The sequence below is a fragment of the Leucopleurus acutus genome (assembly GCF_964270905.1).
Source record: "Leucopleurus acutus genome assembly, chromosome: 9".
In the NCBI taxonomy this organism is placed as follows: Eukaryota; Metazoa; Chordata; class Mammalia; order Artiodactyla; family Delphinidae; genus Leucopleurus; species Leucopleurus acutus.
Window position 1 is genome coordinate 94,917,367 of NC_139144.1, and position 16,745 is coordinate 94,934,111.

A 16,745-nucleotide genomic window follows, 5' to 3' on the forward strand; every position below is an offset into this window, starting at 1 on the left:
AGCTGAGGCAGAAAGGCTGGAGGCTGGAGGCCGTCTCAGCCGCCAAGAGCAGTACAGCAAATAATACCCTGGCCAGGTCTCCGACTCCCACATGCCCAGGGAAAGTTTTCATCAAAGCAACTACCATCTGATTTTAAATATACACTGATTTCTCATTCTGAATGCATTCCTCTAAAATAGGGGCTCTCGATTAGAAAAGCAAATTCTCAAGCCCCACCCCAGACCTACTGAAACAGAAACTCTGAGCGTGGCGCCCAGCGATTTGTTTTAACAAGCCCTCCTGGTGACTGACGGTTTCCAACGCTGGAGAAGCACTTCTCCAGAACAGCTCCCTACACAAATACTCCCCAAAGTGAGCCCCAGCGTACCTGCCCTTGGACCCTGACACCTATGAGTATAACAAGGCAGAGACACAGCCAAGATACACAAAGTCAAACGATCAGCAGGCAGGTAAGAAGCCTGGCTCGCTGTGGGTAGGTGAGTGGGGAATAATAAGTAGGTGGAAGCAGAGAGGTGAGATGATGTCAAGGGAGGACAGAAGTAGGAGAGGCAGTGAATGTCAATGGCTGAAACAGACAAAACGGAAGAGCTGCTGGACTGACTAGGCTCTCTGTCAAGTTTCACTGTGGGAACAACATACTGGTTCCCGAGCTTTCCTTAGGCAGCAACGGGAAATGGGCACTTTCATCAACCACGCTTTATGGAGCAACTGTGAGCGCAACATCAAGGCCGAGGAGGGAAGAAAGGAGCAGAGCATCCAGTGAAGCAATCACCAGCCATGACTTGTATCAACAGGAAACATTTTGAGTTGCCTTTGTTGCCCAAGTTTGTAGAGCAAGAAGTCCCCTTACCAGCACTGCCCTGAGAACAGGGCAACAGGGTCTCCAGCCCTGAACCCCATACTTTCAAGACCCCAGCCACACCCCTCCCCAAGGGGAGAGGTGTCCCCAGGGTCACCAGCTGGGCCCCTGTCCTCTTCTGGACCATGTTCCGGATCCCTGGGACCCTGGTAATCCCCGTCCAAGAGGCCTTGCACCCACTTGTAGGCCTTCCCCAGGCAGGGCCTGTGGGGTGCACACAGGGGCCGAGCAGGTGGCCAGGAGGCACCCCTAGGTCCGCGGGGAGGTGGAGGTGGTCGTAGGTGGGCTGCAGGCTGCCCTGCACCGTCACCCTGGGATTCAGCAATGTCAAGTCAAGCCATCCCTTCATGTGAAAGTCTGTGTGTTCAAATACTACGAAGGGTTACTCACTGGGATGGAAGAGCTTCCAAGGGAGGTGGGAGGCGCAAGATGGAAGGGACCCCAACAGGATCCTCTGTGGGGTCAGAATGGCATGCCTGACAACAGGGATGGGGTTCAAGTTTTGGTCACATCAAAGAGAAAGAATGACTCGAAGCTCTACCTTGGGAAATTAGCATTTTTTTTAATTAATTAATTTTTATTTTTGGCCGTGCAGCGCAGCTTGTGGGTTCTTAGTTTTCCAAACAGGGATCGAACCTGGTCCCTCTGCAGTGAAAGCGTGGAGTCTTAACCCCAGGACCGCCAGGGAAGTCCCAGCATTTTTTTTTTTTTTAAAGCCACTTAATGACTGAAAAGTGCTCTGAGGTTCTGTGAAACTCATCACAATTGTACCGATTTCTCTTCTGTGATTTTTTTGTTGCTGTTGTTAATAAGTAGTTTGTGGTGACAAGCTGCGAACATTCTCAGGGTAACATAAGGAACAACGTCCTAACAGAAGACTCTTTAAAAACCAGAGCTGACGGCATGTGGCCTTGCTTTGCTCGGGACAGTGGGAAATAGCCCCCCAGGGATGGGCTCGGGGAGGTACCGTGGGCGGCAGGGCACCCAGGAGGACCAGGCCCAGGACCTCCCCCAGGTCTGGGAGAAGGTTCGCGGCTGTGACAGCCTCGTGGGAAGCACACCATGGAGCTCCCGCCGGCAGTGCGGCCCAGTGAAGCCTCACTCAGTGGTCACTGTCCTGGAGTTTCTGCGCCCACGGCCGGAGCGACTCTCAAGGCAATGTTGAGGCAGCCTCTTCAGTGCTCTGGGCCTCAGTTTCCTCAAGTGTCAAAGGTTGATACGAGTGTGTGAAGACTGACCCAGTAAGATCCTGAGATACTGTGATCCCAGGGTAGAATAAGAGAGCCTACCAAGAGAAGAGAGTCTTAGAAAAACAGAATCGGTCGTCCTTTGGTATCTGAGGAGTGCTGCTTCCAGGACCGCTGTGGATACCAAGTGCCTAGTATGCTCAAGCCCTTTACATAAGACGGTGCAGTATTTGCACATAACCTACACGTACCTGCTTGTTTACTGTAAATCATCTCTGGATTACTTGTAATACCTAATACAATGTGAATGCTATGTAGATAGTTGACGGGTGCACAGCAAATTCAAGCTTTGCTTTTTGGAACTTTCTGGATTTTTTACCCAAATATGTTCAATCTATGGTTGGTTGACTCCATGGATGTGCAAGCTGTGGATATAGCGGGCAGACTCTAAGTATCGTGGTACTGCTAACACCAGCAAGCTTCCCGGGTCCTAGATCACGGCCATGAGGGGTGGGGAGGAAACTGGAAAGGAGCAAATATTTACTGAATGCCCGGATTAGGCATGCGGCTAAGTGCTCTGCCACGCTCTCTCTCGTGTGACCTCAGCAACAGCCCAGCTCCATAACCACGGGGAGCTCGCCTCCACCCCCCCCCGCCGCCCCCTGCACCACGTGGCTCACCCTCTGCTGCCTCATCCCCTCTATTACATCCAGGCCAGGAAAAAAATTACCTTGTTCAAGTATCATTTTGATTATATTGGTCCCCTTTTCCACACCACAAAATGTCTCTCGAATTAGAACCCGTTTTAAGCCTTTCAACAACTGATCCCAAACGCTTACCGTTCTCGGCTGCTGGTCTATTTTGTGCTTACCACTCCAGCCAAGCAAAAATGACCTTGCAAATGAATTCCATTATGCACTCTGCTTGTTCACCTGGTTACAGCAGCACAAGAGCTTTGACTGTTTCTGCTGTCACTCTGGATAGGAAAACCTCACTTATCCGACATCTTTGGAAATAGGCCGATCCACAGAATTGATCTATGTAAATTAATTTTCCCCCTTCCAGTAACTTAACCCTTTAAGAGGCCTTAAATCCTTTTTGGGGAGTAAGTCATGGTATAATTAAATGAAAGAGTTTCTTTATTTTAACCATTTTCTTATGGAAACATTTCTGTAATACATTAGAGAAACTCCCAGTCTCAGTTAACAGAACATAATGAATATTGATTAATCTTTTCCTGATGGCGCAGGTCATCCTTAATGAATAACAGTGATCACAGTGTGCTGGAGCTTCAAATGTACCTGCCTCGGGGGTGTGTGCCCCCGATCCCTGCCCCCATGACGAGTTCCCCTGAAATTCACTTTCCTGCAGAAGCTCCTGCTATCAGCCTGGATTCTGGTTGAGTCGGTGCAGTGACACAGAACTCGGGAGGGTGTAACTTGCTGCCTTTCTGCACAATTTTAAGAACTTAAACGCTGCTTTTTGTCAGAGCTCTGTAAATTCTTCATTGGGGAAAGAAGATCAAACTTCCATAACAAGCAATGAACCAGAGTTTTCCAAACTGCCTTACCATGTGACTTTTAAAAGGATTCCAGACACACATATCCTTAAAATTTGCTTCCTTAATGCCATGAAACTAGAAGTTCTATACAGAAGTGGCACGATGGATCACTTTTCTTATGATGAGCCCTTGGAAAATCATTTTATATTGTGAATAACCATTCTATAGGTTGAATCAAAAGGGTAATACTGATCTAGAGGAAAATGGTAAAAATATACGGGGAAAAAAACCTTATTTCATCAGAATGCAATCTGTAACTCTGTGAATCCAAAGTGTCATAACCCAATGTTATGGCAGGTTCTACAGTGATCTTTCACTGAGGATGGACAGTACAACCTGGGGGAAATGCTCTTGTCCATTCATATATTAAACTGCATTCTTTCTGTGACAATGAAGGTTTTATAAAGTCTACAGCATTAGCACATGCAAGAGTCAATCAATCTTAATTCTACTTAAACACGGTGGCATTTAACTAATCAGAACCTACTAGAGCAAAATAAGTTAGGCAAGAATTGCTAAAACAGGCCACTTTCAGAAACACTACAAATCTCTTAAATGCCGTGTTTAGAAATAAGTGGCTGTAAAACCACAAAACTATTTTGCAGTTTTACAGGTTTGCTGCTAAGGAAACCATAAACAAGACGAAAAGACAACCCTCAGAATGGGAGAAAATATTTGCAAATGAAGCAACTGACAAAGGATTAATCTCCAAAATTTACAAGCAGCTCATGCAGCTCAATATCAAAAAAAACAAACAACCCAACCCAAAAATGGGCAGAAGACCTAAACAGACATTTCTCCAAAGAAGATACACAGATTGCCAACAGACACATGAAAGGATGCTCAACATCACTAATCATTAGAGAAATGCAAATCAGAACTACTATGAGGTATCACCTCACACCGGTCAGAATGGCCATCATCAAAAAATCTACAAACAACAAATGCTGGAGAGGGTGTGGAGAAAAGGGAACACTCTTGCACTGTTGGTGGGAATGTAAATTGATATGGCCACTATGGAGAACAGTATGGAGGTTCCTTAAAAAACTAAAAATAGAACTACCATACAACCCAGCAATCCCACTACTGGGCATATACCCTGAGAAAACCATAATTCAAAAAGAGTCGTGTACCAAAATGTTCATTGCAGCTCTATTTACAATAGCCAGGACGTGGAAGCAACCTAAGTGTCCATTGAAAGATGAATGGATAAAGAAGATGTGACACATATGTACAATGGAATATTACTCAGCCATAAAAAGAAACGAAGTTGAACTATTTGTAGTGAGTTGGATGGACCTAGAGTCTGTCATACAGAGTGAAGTCAGAAAGAGAAAAACAAATACCGTATGCTAACACGTATATATGGAATCTAAAAAAAAAATGGTCATGAAGAACCTGGGGGCAAGATGGGAATAAAGACACAGACCAACTAGAGAATGGACTTGAGGATATGGGGAGGGGGAAGGGTAAGCTGGGACAAAGTGAGACAGTGGCATGGACATGTATACACTACCAAATGTAAAATAGACAGCTAGTGGGAAGCAGAAGCATAGCACAGGGAGATGAGCTCGGTGCTTTGTGACCACCTAGAGGGTAGGATAGGGAGGATGGGAGGGAGGGAGACGAAAGAGGGAAGAGATATGGGGACACATGTATATGTGTAACTGATTGACTTTGTTATAAAGCAGAAACTAACACACCATTCATTGTAAAGCAATTATACCCCAATAAAGATGTTTAAAAAAAAGTTTGCTGCTTTTTTTTTTATTGGCAACTATTTCACTAGCTTACTTTTTAATGGCAAAGTTACCCATCAGAAAATCACAAGTTGAATGGCTTTGCCCATAGTATCTTTTGCCTTTTCCATTGGCTCTAGACCAAAGATGGAGGAATACGGGCTGCAAGTCTGACTTGTAGCCACTCTCATGAACACCTCACTTACTCGTAGAGAACCTGGAAAAACAGGTATGGCTTTCGCTGACTCAGAACCTCTACAGAATTTGACTAACTGTCCTTTCTAAACCTGGATGAATTACACCGAATATTACACCAAATCGTCAAGATTCTTCTGTGCACTCTCTCCTCTTCTTTTGAGAGTAGTTCAACCTTTTGTTTTTAATGACTTATGTCAGCTGCATTCTGTTTCTCAGACTAAATTCTCCCAAGGTCCTTTCCTGCTCTGGGCTCCACGCTCCCAACAGGTGGAGCTAGGTTTTCTTTTTCTACAACTTCCTTCCCTGAGGGATCTGCTGAGTGACCACCCGATCTATATCCCCCCCAGTAAGTACCACAAAACTACCTGGAATTAAAGATCTCAGCCAGGCAGCAAAGGCAGGAATTAATTCTCCAACAGCCACGTAAGATGAATGGGTCCACTGGCAACGGAGCCGGTAATGCCAAATGCCAAAACCAGAAAGTCTCTGAGCAGCATGTGCAAATCAGAAGTGTAATGTGTTTACAAAGATATAAAATGTAAGTAATGAAAGAGGAAGATGGACTCTTCTGCAAAGGAGAGATGGTAATTTCCAGGGATATTTCTAAGGAAATTTGTAATAGCTATTTTCTACATTCAGAAATACTTTTTTGATTCCAAATAAAGAAAATATTTCAAGAGAAAACAGAGAAGTGGGGTCTTCCCTTTATAACTCAAGAAACATGAGCACATAAGAATTAAGAACCGACGCGAGGGTGCGTGCACGCACACACACACATTAAAGGCATTCCATCTTGAGTCAGACCACGGTCCGGTGAGCTCATGTTTAGTTTTGACTTTCACTTCCCATGCACCCTGAACTCGAGGACAGGGACCCTGCATAAACGTTTGTGAAATGGATGTTTTAAAGACGTGCCCTGCCTGTAAAGTGGGTGTGACGGTGCCTATTTTGTGGCTGTTAGGAGGACAAGCGAGTCAATGTGGGTAGAGCGTATGCCACAAATTAAGTGGGGTCTAAGTCGCAATTACTGCCATTAACTTCAGGCACCTTGGTTTCTTTTAGAGGAAAAAAAAGACCTTTCTATATTCCAGGTTTTCCATTTTCTTTCTCTACCTCCAATCCCTCCCCCACCCCCAATAGGGTATTGCCATACAAAATGGAACTATTATGAGTTTGGGCCTTTCAAGTTCACACTCCATCAGAGGTTATATGACATCTGCTGGCATTATTCTGAACCTCGCCTTTGATAGCAACCCGAAGAGCTTGAATTGTCATCGTAAGACCACCAGAAAGCATTGGCAAATGACATGTTCAGAGAACAATAAAAAATGTTCATGTATCATACCCTCCTGATCGTCACTACTTTGTTCCATATACACCTCAAAGGCGGTTCCTTTAAGATTGGTCTCTACGGGAGGAAGGAAGAGAGAAATAAAGAAACATAAAAAATAAAACACAGGGACTTCCCTGGTGGCGCAGTGGTTAAGAATCTGCCTGCCAATGCAGGGGACACGGGTTCGAGCCCTGGTCCGGGAAGATCCCACATGCCGCAGAGCAACTAAGCCTGTGCGCCACAACTACTGAGCCTGCGCTCTAGAGCCTACGAGCCACAACTACTGAACCCGCGGGCCACAACTACTGAACCTGTGCGCCACAACTACTGAGCCTGAGTTCTAGAGCCTGCGTACCACAGCTACTGAAGCCGGCGCACCTAGAGCCCGCGCTCCGCAACAAGAGAAGCCTCCGCAATGAGAAGCCCGCGCGCAGCAACGAAGGGTAGCTCCCACTCACCGCAACTAGAGAAAGCCCGCGCGCAGCAACGAAGACCCAACGCAGCCAATAAATAAATAAAATAAAATAATAATAAATAAATAAAAATAAAATACGAAGAATATGAGCATCTGCAACTTGCATAAAGCACCAAATTTTCTTCTGTAGGAAAATTATGTTTGGTGCACTGATGCAGAGCCTGGCTCATGGTGGGGCGGGTGCCTCCCCTCTGAGGAGCCCTTGGTAGGGAAGCCACCTCTGGGCGCTCCCTCTCCTGGGCTGCTGCCTGGGTTACGAATGGATCCTGATTAAGGGCAAAGATTATCTTTCATACTTTGGGATACTTTCCCAGAGGCACAGCTGCCGCCCCTGAAACTCTGTTCTAACGGCTTGTTGCCTCATTTTTAAAGTGGCATAGAATGTGCCACTAGAGAAGAGAAATCCTCTACCTGAAACCAGCAGAAGCTCAGCGGGAACAAAGCATCTAGAAAAGTCACAGAGGGGGTCAAAAAAGGCTCTTTCTTCTGTGGCCATAGGGGGTTTATTGTTGCTGGTGCCCAAACTGGAAAAGGAATAGCAGGAGATCAATAATTGGAATGTTGCTACTATTGGTTTTCTAAACTATTTGTGGGTTATTCTTTCCCTGGAGTCATCATGCCTGTAAGCAGCTCAAAAGCTAGAGGGATTTAACACGCACTGAGAAAATGCCTACTACAGCCAAGCGCTTTACCTGTACTCGCTTCTAATGGAGCCCTGGCACAATCGAACAAGGCTTTAAAAAACAAAGCTCAGAGAAGTTAGGTAACACGCCCCAAAGCCATATAGCTAGATTCAAACCCCCAGGTTTCTCTGATTCAAGGATCGTACCACACTGTCCAGGATCAGGGATAAAATTAATGAGCCTTGATTCACTCCTGAAATGTGGTAGGAATGAAAACAATATTTATACTTCCTCATTTTAAAAATATAAAACATAAACACTGGAAAAGGTATTTTTGAACAGGTGTCATCAAATTCTTTTAATGGAAGATGATTCAGAATCCACTTCTTGGTAGGTGTCTTCAGGCCCATCTGATGATAGACTTCAGCGCTACAGTTTTGGGAACTCTGACTGATAAGCCAACACTAGTGGACATGGCACTGCCCAGGGACAGTGGAACACAATTAACGTGGGATTTAGGGTCCTCTAATTCAGAACCTATGGCACTATAGACCTTTGTGGTTGGCCTTTGCACTACATATTGGAAAAAGCCTTGCTAAGCAAGTTGATGGAGTAAACATAATTGCAAGGCGAATGTTTAACCTTCTAAAGAAAATAAACCTTTTTAAAGAAGTTTAACTTGATCAGTACCAAGCCACTGAAAACTAATGTGCTATTTATAAACCTATCCTTAAAAGCAAGTCACAGAAGACGGATTATACTTTCCTACCCATTAATTTGTATTATCAAACATACCCTGTTTCCAACAGAGCATTTCTCTCTAAAAACCTGGCAGCTCAGAATGCTCCACTAATGCACTCAGGTCTTCACACCAAATCCCAGCTTGGGGCAACTGCACCCCATTTAAACAAATGAGTACACCCCTGAATTCCAGCTGAAATGCCTCACCTGTCATTATCCTTCTCCTGAGAACCCCATGTTCAATCTTTCAGTAGCTTAAAAACTATTAGAAATCACCCTTCTTGGAGAATTCCACAGGAAAAGCCCTGCTCCTTCAGGATACACACAAGGAGTCCATGTGCTCTGATGGGGATACGGTAAAAATCAGGTTCGCTAAATCAAGCAGACGTCACCAAGGAGGGAAAAAGGAGGTCACTGGAGTCTTAGAGGCACTCATAGCAGGACGGAAATGTGGGTTCCGCAATACAATGCCTGATTATAGAGGTCACCTGTCTGTTTTAGAGCATGACCAACAGTCTCTTTCGAAAAAGACCCAGACCTAAGCTTGTGCAGAGTGAAGCTGGGACTGCTTGAGGAGGGGTGAGAAGACTAGAAGAATGACAAAGGTATGCAGAAACTGTCTCAGAATCAAAGGGCACAAAGCACAGGAATAATTACGAGAGCACACGGACAAGACTGAGGGAAACCCAGGGTGGACGGGGGGACCAGGCAGGTCACCTGGGACACAGACAGCAGGCTTGCAAATTTAAGAAGTGAGGTCCTGAGACCTTTGAGATCGGTGATGATTCTTACACCACAACATCTTACACACCCAGAGGTCTTTATCTGGTGTCATGCACTAGAAGAGCACTGTTGGAAAAACAGGAGTGCCAGGTCTTGGCCTCAGGGGTATGGCCTACATTCCATATGGATTTAGAATGCAAGGGAGGAGAACAGCACAGTTCCCAGGATGGCTTTCCACAAAGTTGACTAAATACATCCCAACCCACATACCCAGCCCCTTGTGAAAAGGGAAAGCAGCCCTTTACTATAGTTCTCAATTCAATGCCAAGTTCCTTCTCCAGTGCTCACCCAGAGTGTCCAGCAGAGGGAGTCTCAAAAGAGGTACTTAATAAAGAGAAAATTGTTTCATTTTAACACTCCACAGACAGTGGAAGCATTGACTGTAGCCCCCTCCCAGAGACACAGACAAACAATGAACGCCCGACTGGGTCCTCCTAGCGGGTTCACAGAGCCACCGGCTGGCTCTTTTCTGCGTGGTGGAGTGATCAGAAATTTCGTTTTGTTTTGCTGAATGGTTAAATGGACCTTGTGTTCTTCAGAATCAAAGAGGAAAGCCCCTGGAATAACATCTCTCTGTTGCCTTCTAAACAGGCCCCTTTGTTTCTAAGAGAGTCTGAAAAAAAAATATTTACAGTCCATAGGTTATTTACAGCCTCGTTATCCAGGACCTGACTGGTAACTTTATTCCACCCAGAAACCTAATTCATTTGGAGCCCTGGAACTAATAACAGATTTTCTTTTCAGATAAGTTTTTTTTTTAATCTGCCTTTATAACAGAGATAAAACTATTAATGCGTTCCCTGTCTCACTCGCCAGGACAGCTCTCCGGATTTACAGAGGATTAAAATCTCCTCGCCCCTCCTCTCTGTTCCCCCACAAACCCCTGCCCCTCTCATTTGCTATTTCATCCACAGAATATCTGAACAAAACCGAAAGAAAGCCGGATGGACTGACGCTAAAAGTATGTAAAGGCTGCTACTTCAGTGATTGCACGAGAAAACCTTTTCACGATGAAAATGACTGAAAAAAATCAGGCACCCTTTGGTTCAAAATTCCTCCTACTACAAGCACACAAAAAACACACCGAAGTGTAAAAACTTAGTTGATTTCAGTTTGATTTCTGCCTGGAAGCTGACAGAACTGACTGAAGAGAAACGAAAGAGAGAGGGAGTGCAGGGGAAAACGTAGCGCTCGTGCCCTTCCGTTCCTTTCTTTCCTCCTAAAGACAGATCAGAAAAAGGACCCGACGCCAGGTGAAGGTGCACGACGCAGGTTTACCCAGACCGATCGAGACGAACAGACGTCTTGGCTGCCTCCCCGACTTGAAAACCTAAACTACATTTTCCCCTTACACACGCTAATGCGGGGAGATTTTAGCCTACTGCATTGTTCTGCCTGGGTCTGAAATGGACTTTTCCTCCCGACCCCCTCTCATCACCTAGCCCCGTACATTCCGACCCGACAGCCCCCCAAAATCAGAGGCTCGCGAAGAATAAAGGAGCGTGGGGTGGGAGTGAAGGGAAATGGGAAGGGAGCTGCGAGGACAGAGAGTGGAAAGCACATCCTCTTAAAGGTAATTTTCTTTGGGGGAGGGGGGAGGAGAAAAGCTACACCGTATCACCTTTATTTATTCCAAATAAATAAAGAGCACCGTCATGGGTCTGTCTTTTCCCCGGCGCCCCCTCCTAATTTCTTTTCTTCGGCCAGGAGCCCACCCTCGCACCCACCAACACCCGCCCCCCCCCCCCACCGCCTCTTTCTCCACCCTGGAAATGAGATCTGTTCGATTCCGGATCCCGGCCGTTCGCTGGGCGAGGGTGGGGGCGGCGTGGAGGGGGCGGGCAGCCGGTTCGAGCCCCGGGGGTGGGGCGCAGAGGCCGGGCGCCCGGGGGCTGCGGGCCCGGGGGCTGCCCGGCGAGGGGCGGCGGGCAGAACAAAGCTGCGGGGGCCGCGGCGGCTAGGCGGCGCGGGGCGAGCGGGGTCGGCGGGCCGGCGCCGCTTACCTTCGTACACGGGGGCCATCGGGGCCGGGGTGTCCGCGATTCATGGCAACGGAGAAGGGAACGCGGCGCGCGAGCTCGGCCCCCCCAGCCTCAGTCGGAATCTGCCATCTTGAGCCTGTGTCTCCGCTCTCCGCGCAGCCGGGGCCGCCAGCGCCCGCATCACCGCCTCACTTGGCCGGCGCCGGGGGAGGGGGCCGGGCGCCGCCGCCGCCGCCGCCGCCGCCGCCGCCGCGGCCCGGGCCCTGCGCGGGGCTCCGGGGCAGCCGGGCGGACGGGCGCAGCGGCCGAGGCCGAGGGCCGAGCGGCCGCGGCCCCCGAGCGGGTCCGCGGTGGGGCGGGAGCCGGGGCGGGCAGCGCGCGGCCAGTCCCCGGCCGGGGCTCAGCTCAGCATGGCTGTGTGTGGGGGCTTCGGCAAAAGTTGCACGGGAGGCGGAGGAGGGGCGGGAGGAGCCGGGGGAGGGGCGGGGGACGGGGGCGGGAGCGGCGGCCGAGCGCGAGCGAGCGAGCGAGCGAGCCCGGAGAGCGGATTCCGCGCGCAATCGAGCGCCGATGGCACGGATGCGAGGCAGGGAAGGCCGAGCCTAGGGCAGGAGCGGGCGAGGCCAGGGAGGCTCGGCGAGGCCAGGGAGGCTCGGCGCGGTCCGGTGTGCACACGCTTCAGCTCTGATTGGCAAAGGGGAGCCGGTCCGCAGGGGTAGCAGCCAGAACTTTGTGTGTGCGCGCGAGCTGGGCGGGAGGGGGAACAGACCAGAAGGGGAGCCCCGGCCGGCAGCGGCTCGCCCTTCTCGCACCTGGTTGGCGCTCCCTGAGATCGGTGTGCGATGAATGAATGGAGGAGTGGGCGCACGCCGTCCTCGCGGGGAGGATGAGTAAGCGGAGGAGCTTTTGAAATCCAAATGAGGTCAGAGATGCAGAAGCCATTCCGAGCACGCTTAAGAAATGCAGCCCCCGGTGGTCGCTGGATTCCTGCGGGAATCAGGTTTCCGCCCGGTCCTCACGCCTACGGTGTCCTGAGGGCACCCCCGCAACCCCCATAACCTGGACGGGTGGTTCCCTCCACCTGCCTCAACGCTCTCTCCGAACAGGGCTTCAACTAAACACGCTCCAGACTCTCCCCAGCCCGAAGCCTCGCCAGTTCACTGCTGCAGCTTCTTGGATTCTGTGATGGGATGCCCTGCCATCGCCCCCAACTTAAGAAGACTGGGGCCTCCTCTTAGTGACACATAGATTGATCATAAAAGATATTCAGTGGATGGCAAGCAGCTTTTTAAAAAAATGAAGTGTACTAGAATAGAAAAGATTAGACCCATTGCCCTTAGTAAGAGTACCTGTTTATTTCATAAACCTTCTGTTTCAGTTATATATACTGAACAACTGTGCTGGACCAGGATACAAGTTGTATTTCCTGCTGTGGGTCATAGGTCAAAAGTTTGAAATCTGTATTTGGGGAATATAAAATAATGAACAAACCCATTATTTTCCCACTACCTCTTATCCTTTCCAACCTCCATACCCTGTCACCACCACCCCCCAAAAAAACCCCAAAGACAAGCCCTTTCACACACTTACCTAGTTTTGTTAGTAGCACATCATTCCCCCTTTGTCTCAGGATGACCTTTGACTCTGCTGTCTTCCTTGCCCCTATATTCAGTGCTACACTTTACACGGCTTCTCTTAGCCTAATGTCACTCACATTTGCAGAATCCTAGATTACCATTGCTAAAGGGGGTCTCAGAGATCATGTGGGCCAGCCATGCCCTTTTAGAATTGAAAAGATGAGGCCCAGGGAAATGAAGTATATTGCCCAGCGTTAACACAGTATTAAATCTTAGAGTTCAGTATGGAGATTCCTTAAAAAACTAAAAATAGAACTACCATATGATCCAGCAATCCCACTCCTGGGCATATATCTGGAGAAAGCCATAGTCCAAAAAGATATATGCACCCCAGCGTTCATTGCAGCGCTATTTACGATAGCCAAGACACAGAAGCAACCTAAATGTCCACTGACAGAGGAATGGATAAAGAAGATGCGGTACGTATATACAATGGAATATTACTCAGCCATAAAAAGGAACGAAATTGGGTCATTTGTAGAGATGTGGATGGACTTAGAGACTGTCATACAGAGTGAAGTAAGAAAGAGGAAAAACAAATATCATATATTAATGCATATATGTGGAATCTGAAAAAAATGGTATAGACAATCTTATTTACAAAGCAGAAATAGAGACACAGACGTAGAGAAAAAACATATGGATACCAAGGGGGAAGGGGTGGGGTGGGATGAATTGGGAGATTGGGATTGACATATATACACTATTGATACTATGTATAAAATAGAAAACGAATGAGAACCTACTGTATAGCACAGTAGGAACTCTACTCAATGCTCTGCGGTGACCTAAATGGGAAGGAAATGAAAAACGAGGAGATATATGTATACGTATAGCTGATTCACTTTGCCGTACAGTAGAAACTAACACAACATTGTAAAGCAACTATACTCCAATAAAATTATTTTTTTAAAAGGGAGAAAACAAAAATCAATCAATCAGTCAATCTTAGGGTTAAGCTCTTGGCTCCCACTCTGGTGTTCTTTGCTTCGTACCATTCATTCATTCCCTTTTTTCTATCCCCCTGCCATCCTTTACTGGTCCTCAGCCCAGTTCACCCTGAGCACTTCTACCTTCAAAACGTACAGTTTTGACTATGCCAGGCTCCTGCTAACAACCTTCAAGGAGTCAACCTGTGCACATAGGGCTGAGTTTCCTAGCTCCTTGGCTCTGAATCAAGGCAGGCAGGCTCCGACTTACCTTTCTAAGCACATGAGTTCAGCAAGTCCCTGCCTCTCCAGCCAGACTGGTTTACTCGTGGTCCTCTCCCAACCTTGCCCAGCTGTGCCTCTGTGCCTTTGTCCAAGCTGCTGCTTTCCCACCGAGGATGCCTTCTCCATCTTCTCTCTTTAACCAGATTCCACCTGTGCCTGACTCATTTCCTCCACAAAATGGCCTGAGGCAGCATGAGATTAAGACAGACCTGATTCTGATCCCAGCTCTTCCACTTAGTAGCTGTGTGAACTTGATCAAATTATTTAACCTCTCTGATCTTCAGTTTCTGCATCTTGATTATAATGAGAATAGTAATAATAATATTCTTCCCTTGTACCTATAAGTCTCTATCATGACCCTTACCATACAGGTATAATCTCTCATCCCCTTTCCAGCACTATCTAATAGAATTTTATGCAGTGCTGGGAATGTAACCATTTGTGGCTCTGGAGTGCATTAAATGTGGCTGGTATGACTGAGGAACTGAATTTTTCATTTTAATTGATTTTAATAGCCAACATATGGCCAGTGGCTACCATATTGGATAATGCATCTCTAAAACGTTAAGCTCCGTGGGGGCAGAGACCATCTTGGTTGATGTTGTATCTCCAGCAATGAGCACGCTCCCTCACACATGGTAGGTCCTGCAAAAATACTTGTTCGATGAATAATAGCTATCACTTATAGCATGCTCCCTTGTGTCAAGCACAACACCAAGAACTCGGTGTAACTTATTTCGTACAGTCCCAATCTAACTGATTTTTTATCTTCTCTTTCTCCTGCCCGTCACACACACTCTGTTGGACTCGGCATACTCCAGTCTAGATGGCTGACTCTCCTTTTCTGTATTGGCACCCTGTCCCCACAACTGGGTTGGCAGCATCTTGGGGCAAGGTCCATGGCATACTCGTTTGGATGTCCCTCGGCTCAGGTCTTGCACTGATTCATGTGTAGTAGCTGTCTCTAACTTCGTCCCCGCTGCTATGTAGCCATGAGTGAGTCTAGGCAGTCTCACTCTCTGGAATACCTCCTCTGTCCTCCCAAAATTCATATGTTGAAACCCTAACTGCTGGTACCTCAGAATGTGACTGTATTTGGAGATGGGGCTCTTTAAAGAGGTAATTAAGTTAAAAGGAGGTCATTCAGGTGGGTGTTAATCCAATATAGCTGGGGTCCTTATAAAAAGAGAATTAAGACAGAGACACCAGAGGAAAGACCACATGAAGACACAGGGAGAAGGAGGCCCCCTGCAAGCCAAGCAAAGAGGACTTAGAAGAAACCAACCCTGTCTACGCTTGGATCTCAGAGACTCCAGAACTGTGACAAAATTAATTTTGGTTGTAAAGCCACACGGTTTGTGGTACGGCAGCCCAAGCAAACTAATATATCCCACTAGAAGGCAAATTAAAATGAAGAAAGATCATTTGTGTCAACTGAAAACATCTTGAGGGCTTCCCTGGTGGCGCAGAGGTTGGGAGTCCGCCTGCCGATGCAGGGGACGTGGGTTCGTGCCCCAGTCCGGGAGGATCCCACATGCCGCGGAGCGGCTGGACCCGTGAGCCATGGCCGCTGAGCCTGCGCGTCCGGAGCCTGTGCTCCGCGACGGGAGAGGCCGCAACAGTGAGAGGCCCGCGTACCGCAAGAACCGTCTTGGGTGTGGAAATGGAGTCCCATGAAAGAAGAGGAAGATGGAACCCAACAGAGAAGCCCCGCCCACCTGCTCTTCAGATCACCGTGCCCAAAGCCGACCCGTGTGATGCACAACTTCAGTAGGAAACGTTCAGCTGAGCTAGCACACTTGGCATCGTATAGATGGGAAATGTTATTTAAATGAATTTAGATACGTTTTCATGATTTGACAGATTGAATCTGCTTGCCTGTCTCCCTTCCCTCCAGTGACAGCAGTCAGGTGAGAGGGGGATATAAACCCAACAGCGAAACTCCACTGAGGGAGAGCGGGAGAGCAGGAAGGGAGAGAATCTGAGACGGAGTCCCGGGGGGCACCAGTATTTGAAAGATGGGAAGAGGGAAAAGAACAGGAGAGAGCAGGGAAGGAGGAGGAAAACCTGGACGGATGGTCCCTTGACATCCTAGGGCAGAGACCATTGATTGCAAAGGGAGGTGAGGTCAACAGGGCTGCGTGCTAATCAGGGGTCACACAAGACGCGGGTGGGGTGCATCCAAAGGACTGAGCAACAAGAGTTACATTAGTGCCTTTAGTGAGACTAATTATGGGGCACATGTAAGGTTCTTAAATTCAGCCTCCAAAGAATGCTTAGTGTTTGACAGGGGGAGATGGGAGGAAGGGAGGAGGGTCAGGGAGGCGCCAGAAGAGGGCACTAGAGAGCACTCCAACCCAGAGCACGACCAAAGTCCCGGGGTGAGACATGAGATGGGCCCAGGAGCTAGCC

The 16,745-nt window shown here is 47.9% G+C and overlaps 1 protein-coding gene across 2 annotated transcripts in view; it reads right to left on the reverse strand.

Moving 5' to 3' along the window:
• Positions 1 to 11,765, reverse strand: part of HIPK2 (homeodomain interacting protein kinase 2) — a 188,055-nt gene extending 176,290 nt beyond the window's left edge. For both annotated transcript variants that reach the window (XM_082846982.1, XM_082846981.1), the window contains exon 1: positions 11,504 to 11,765. In XM_082846982.1, the coding sequence (XP_082703108.1) occupies positions 11,504 to 11,522 (19 nt within the window). In that variant the 5' untranslated portion in view covers positions 11,523 to 11,765. The remainder of the gene's footprint in view (positions 1 to 11,503) is intronic.
• Positions 11,766 to 16,745: the final 4,980 nt, after the last annotated feature.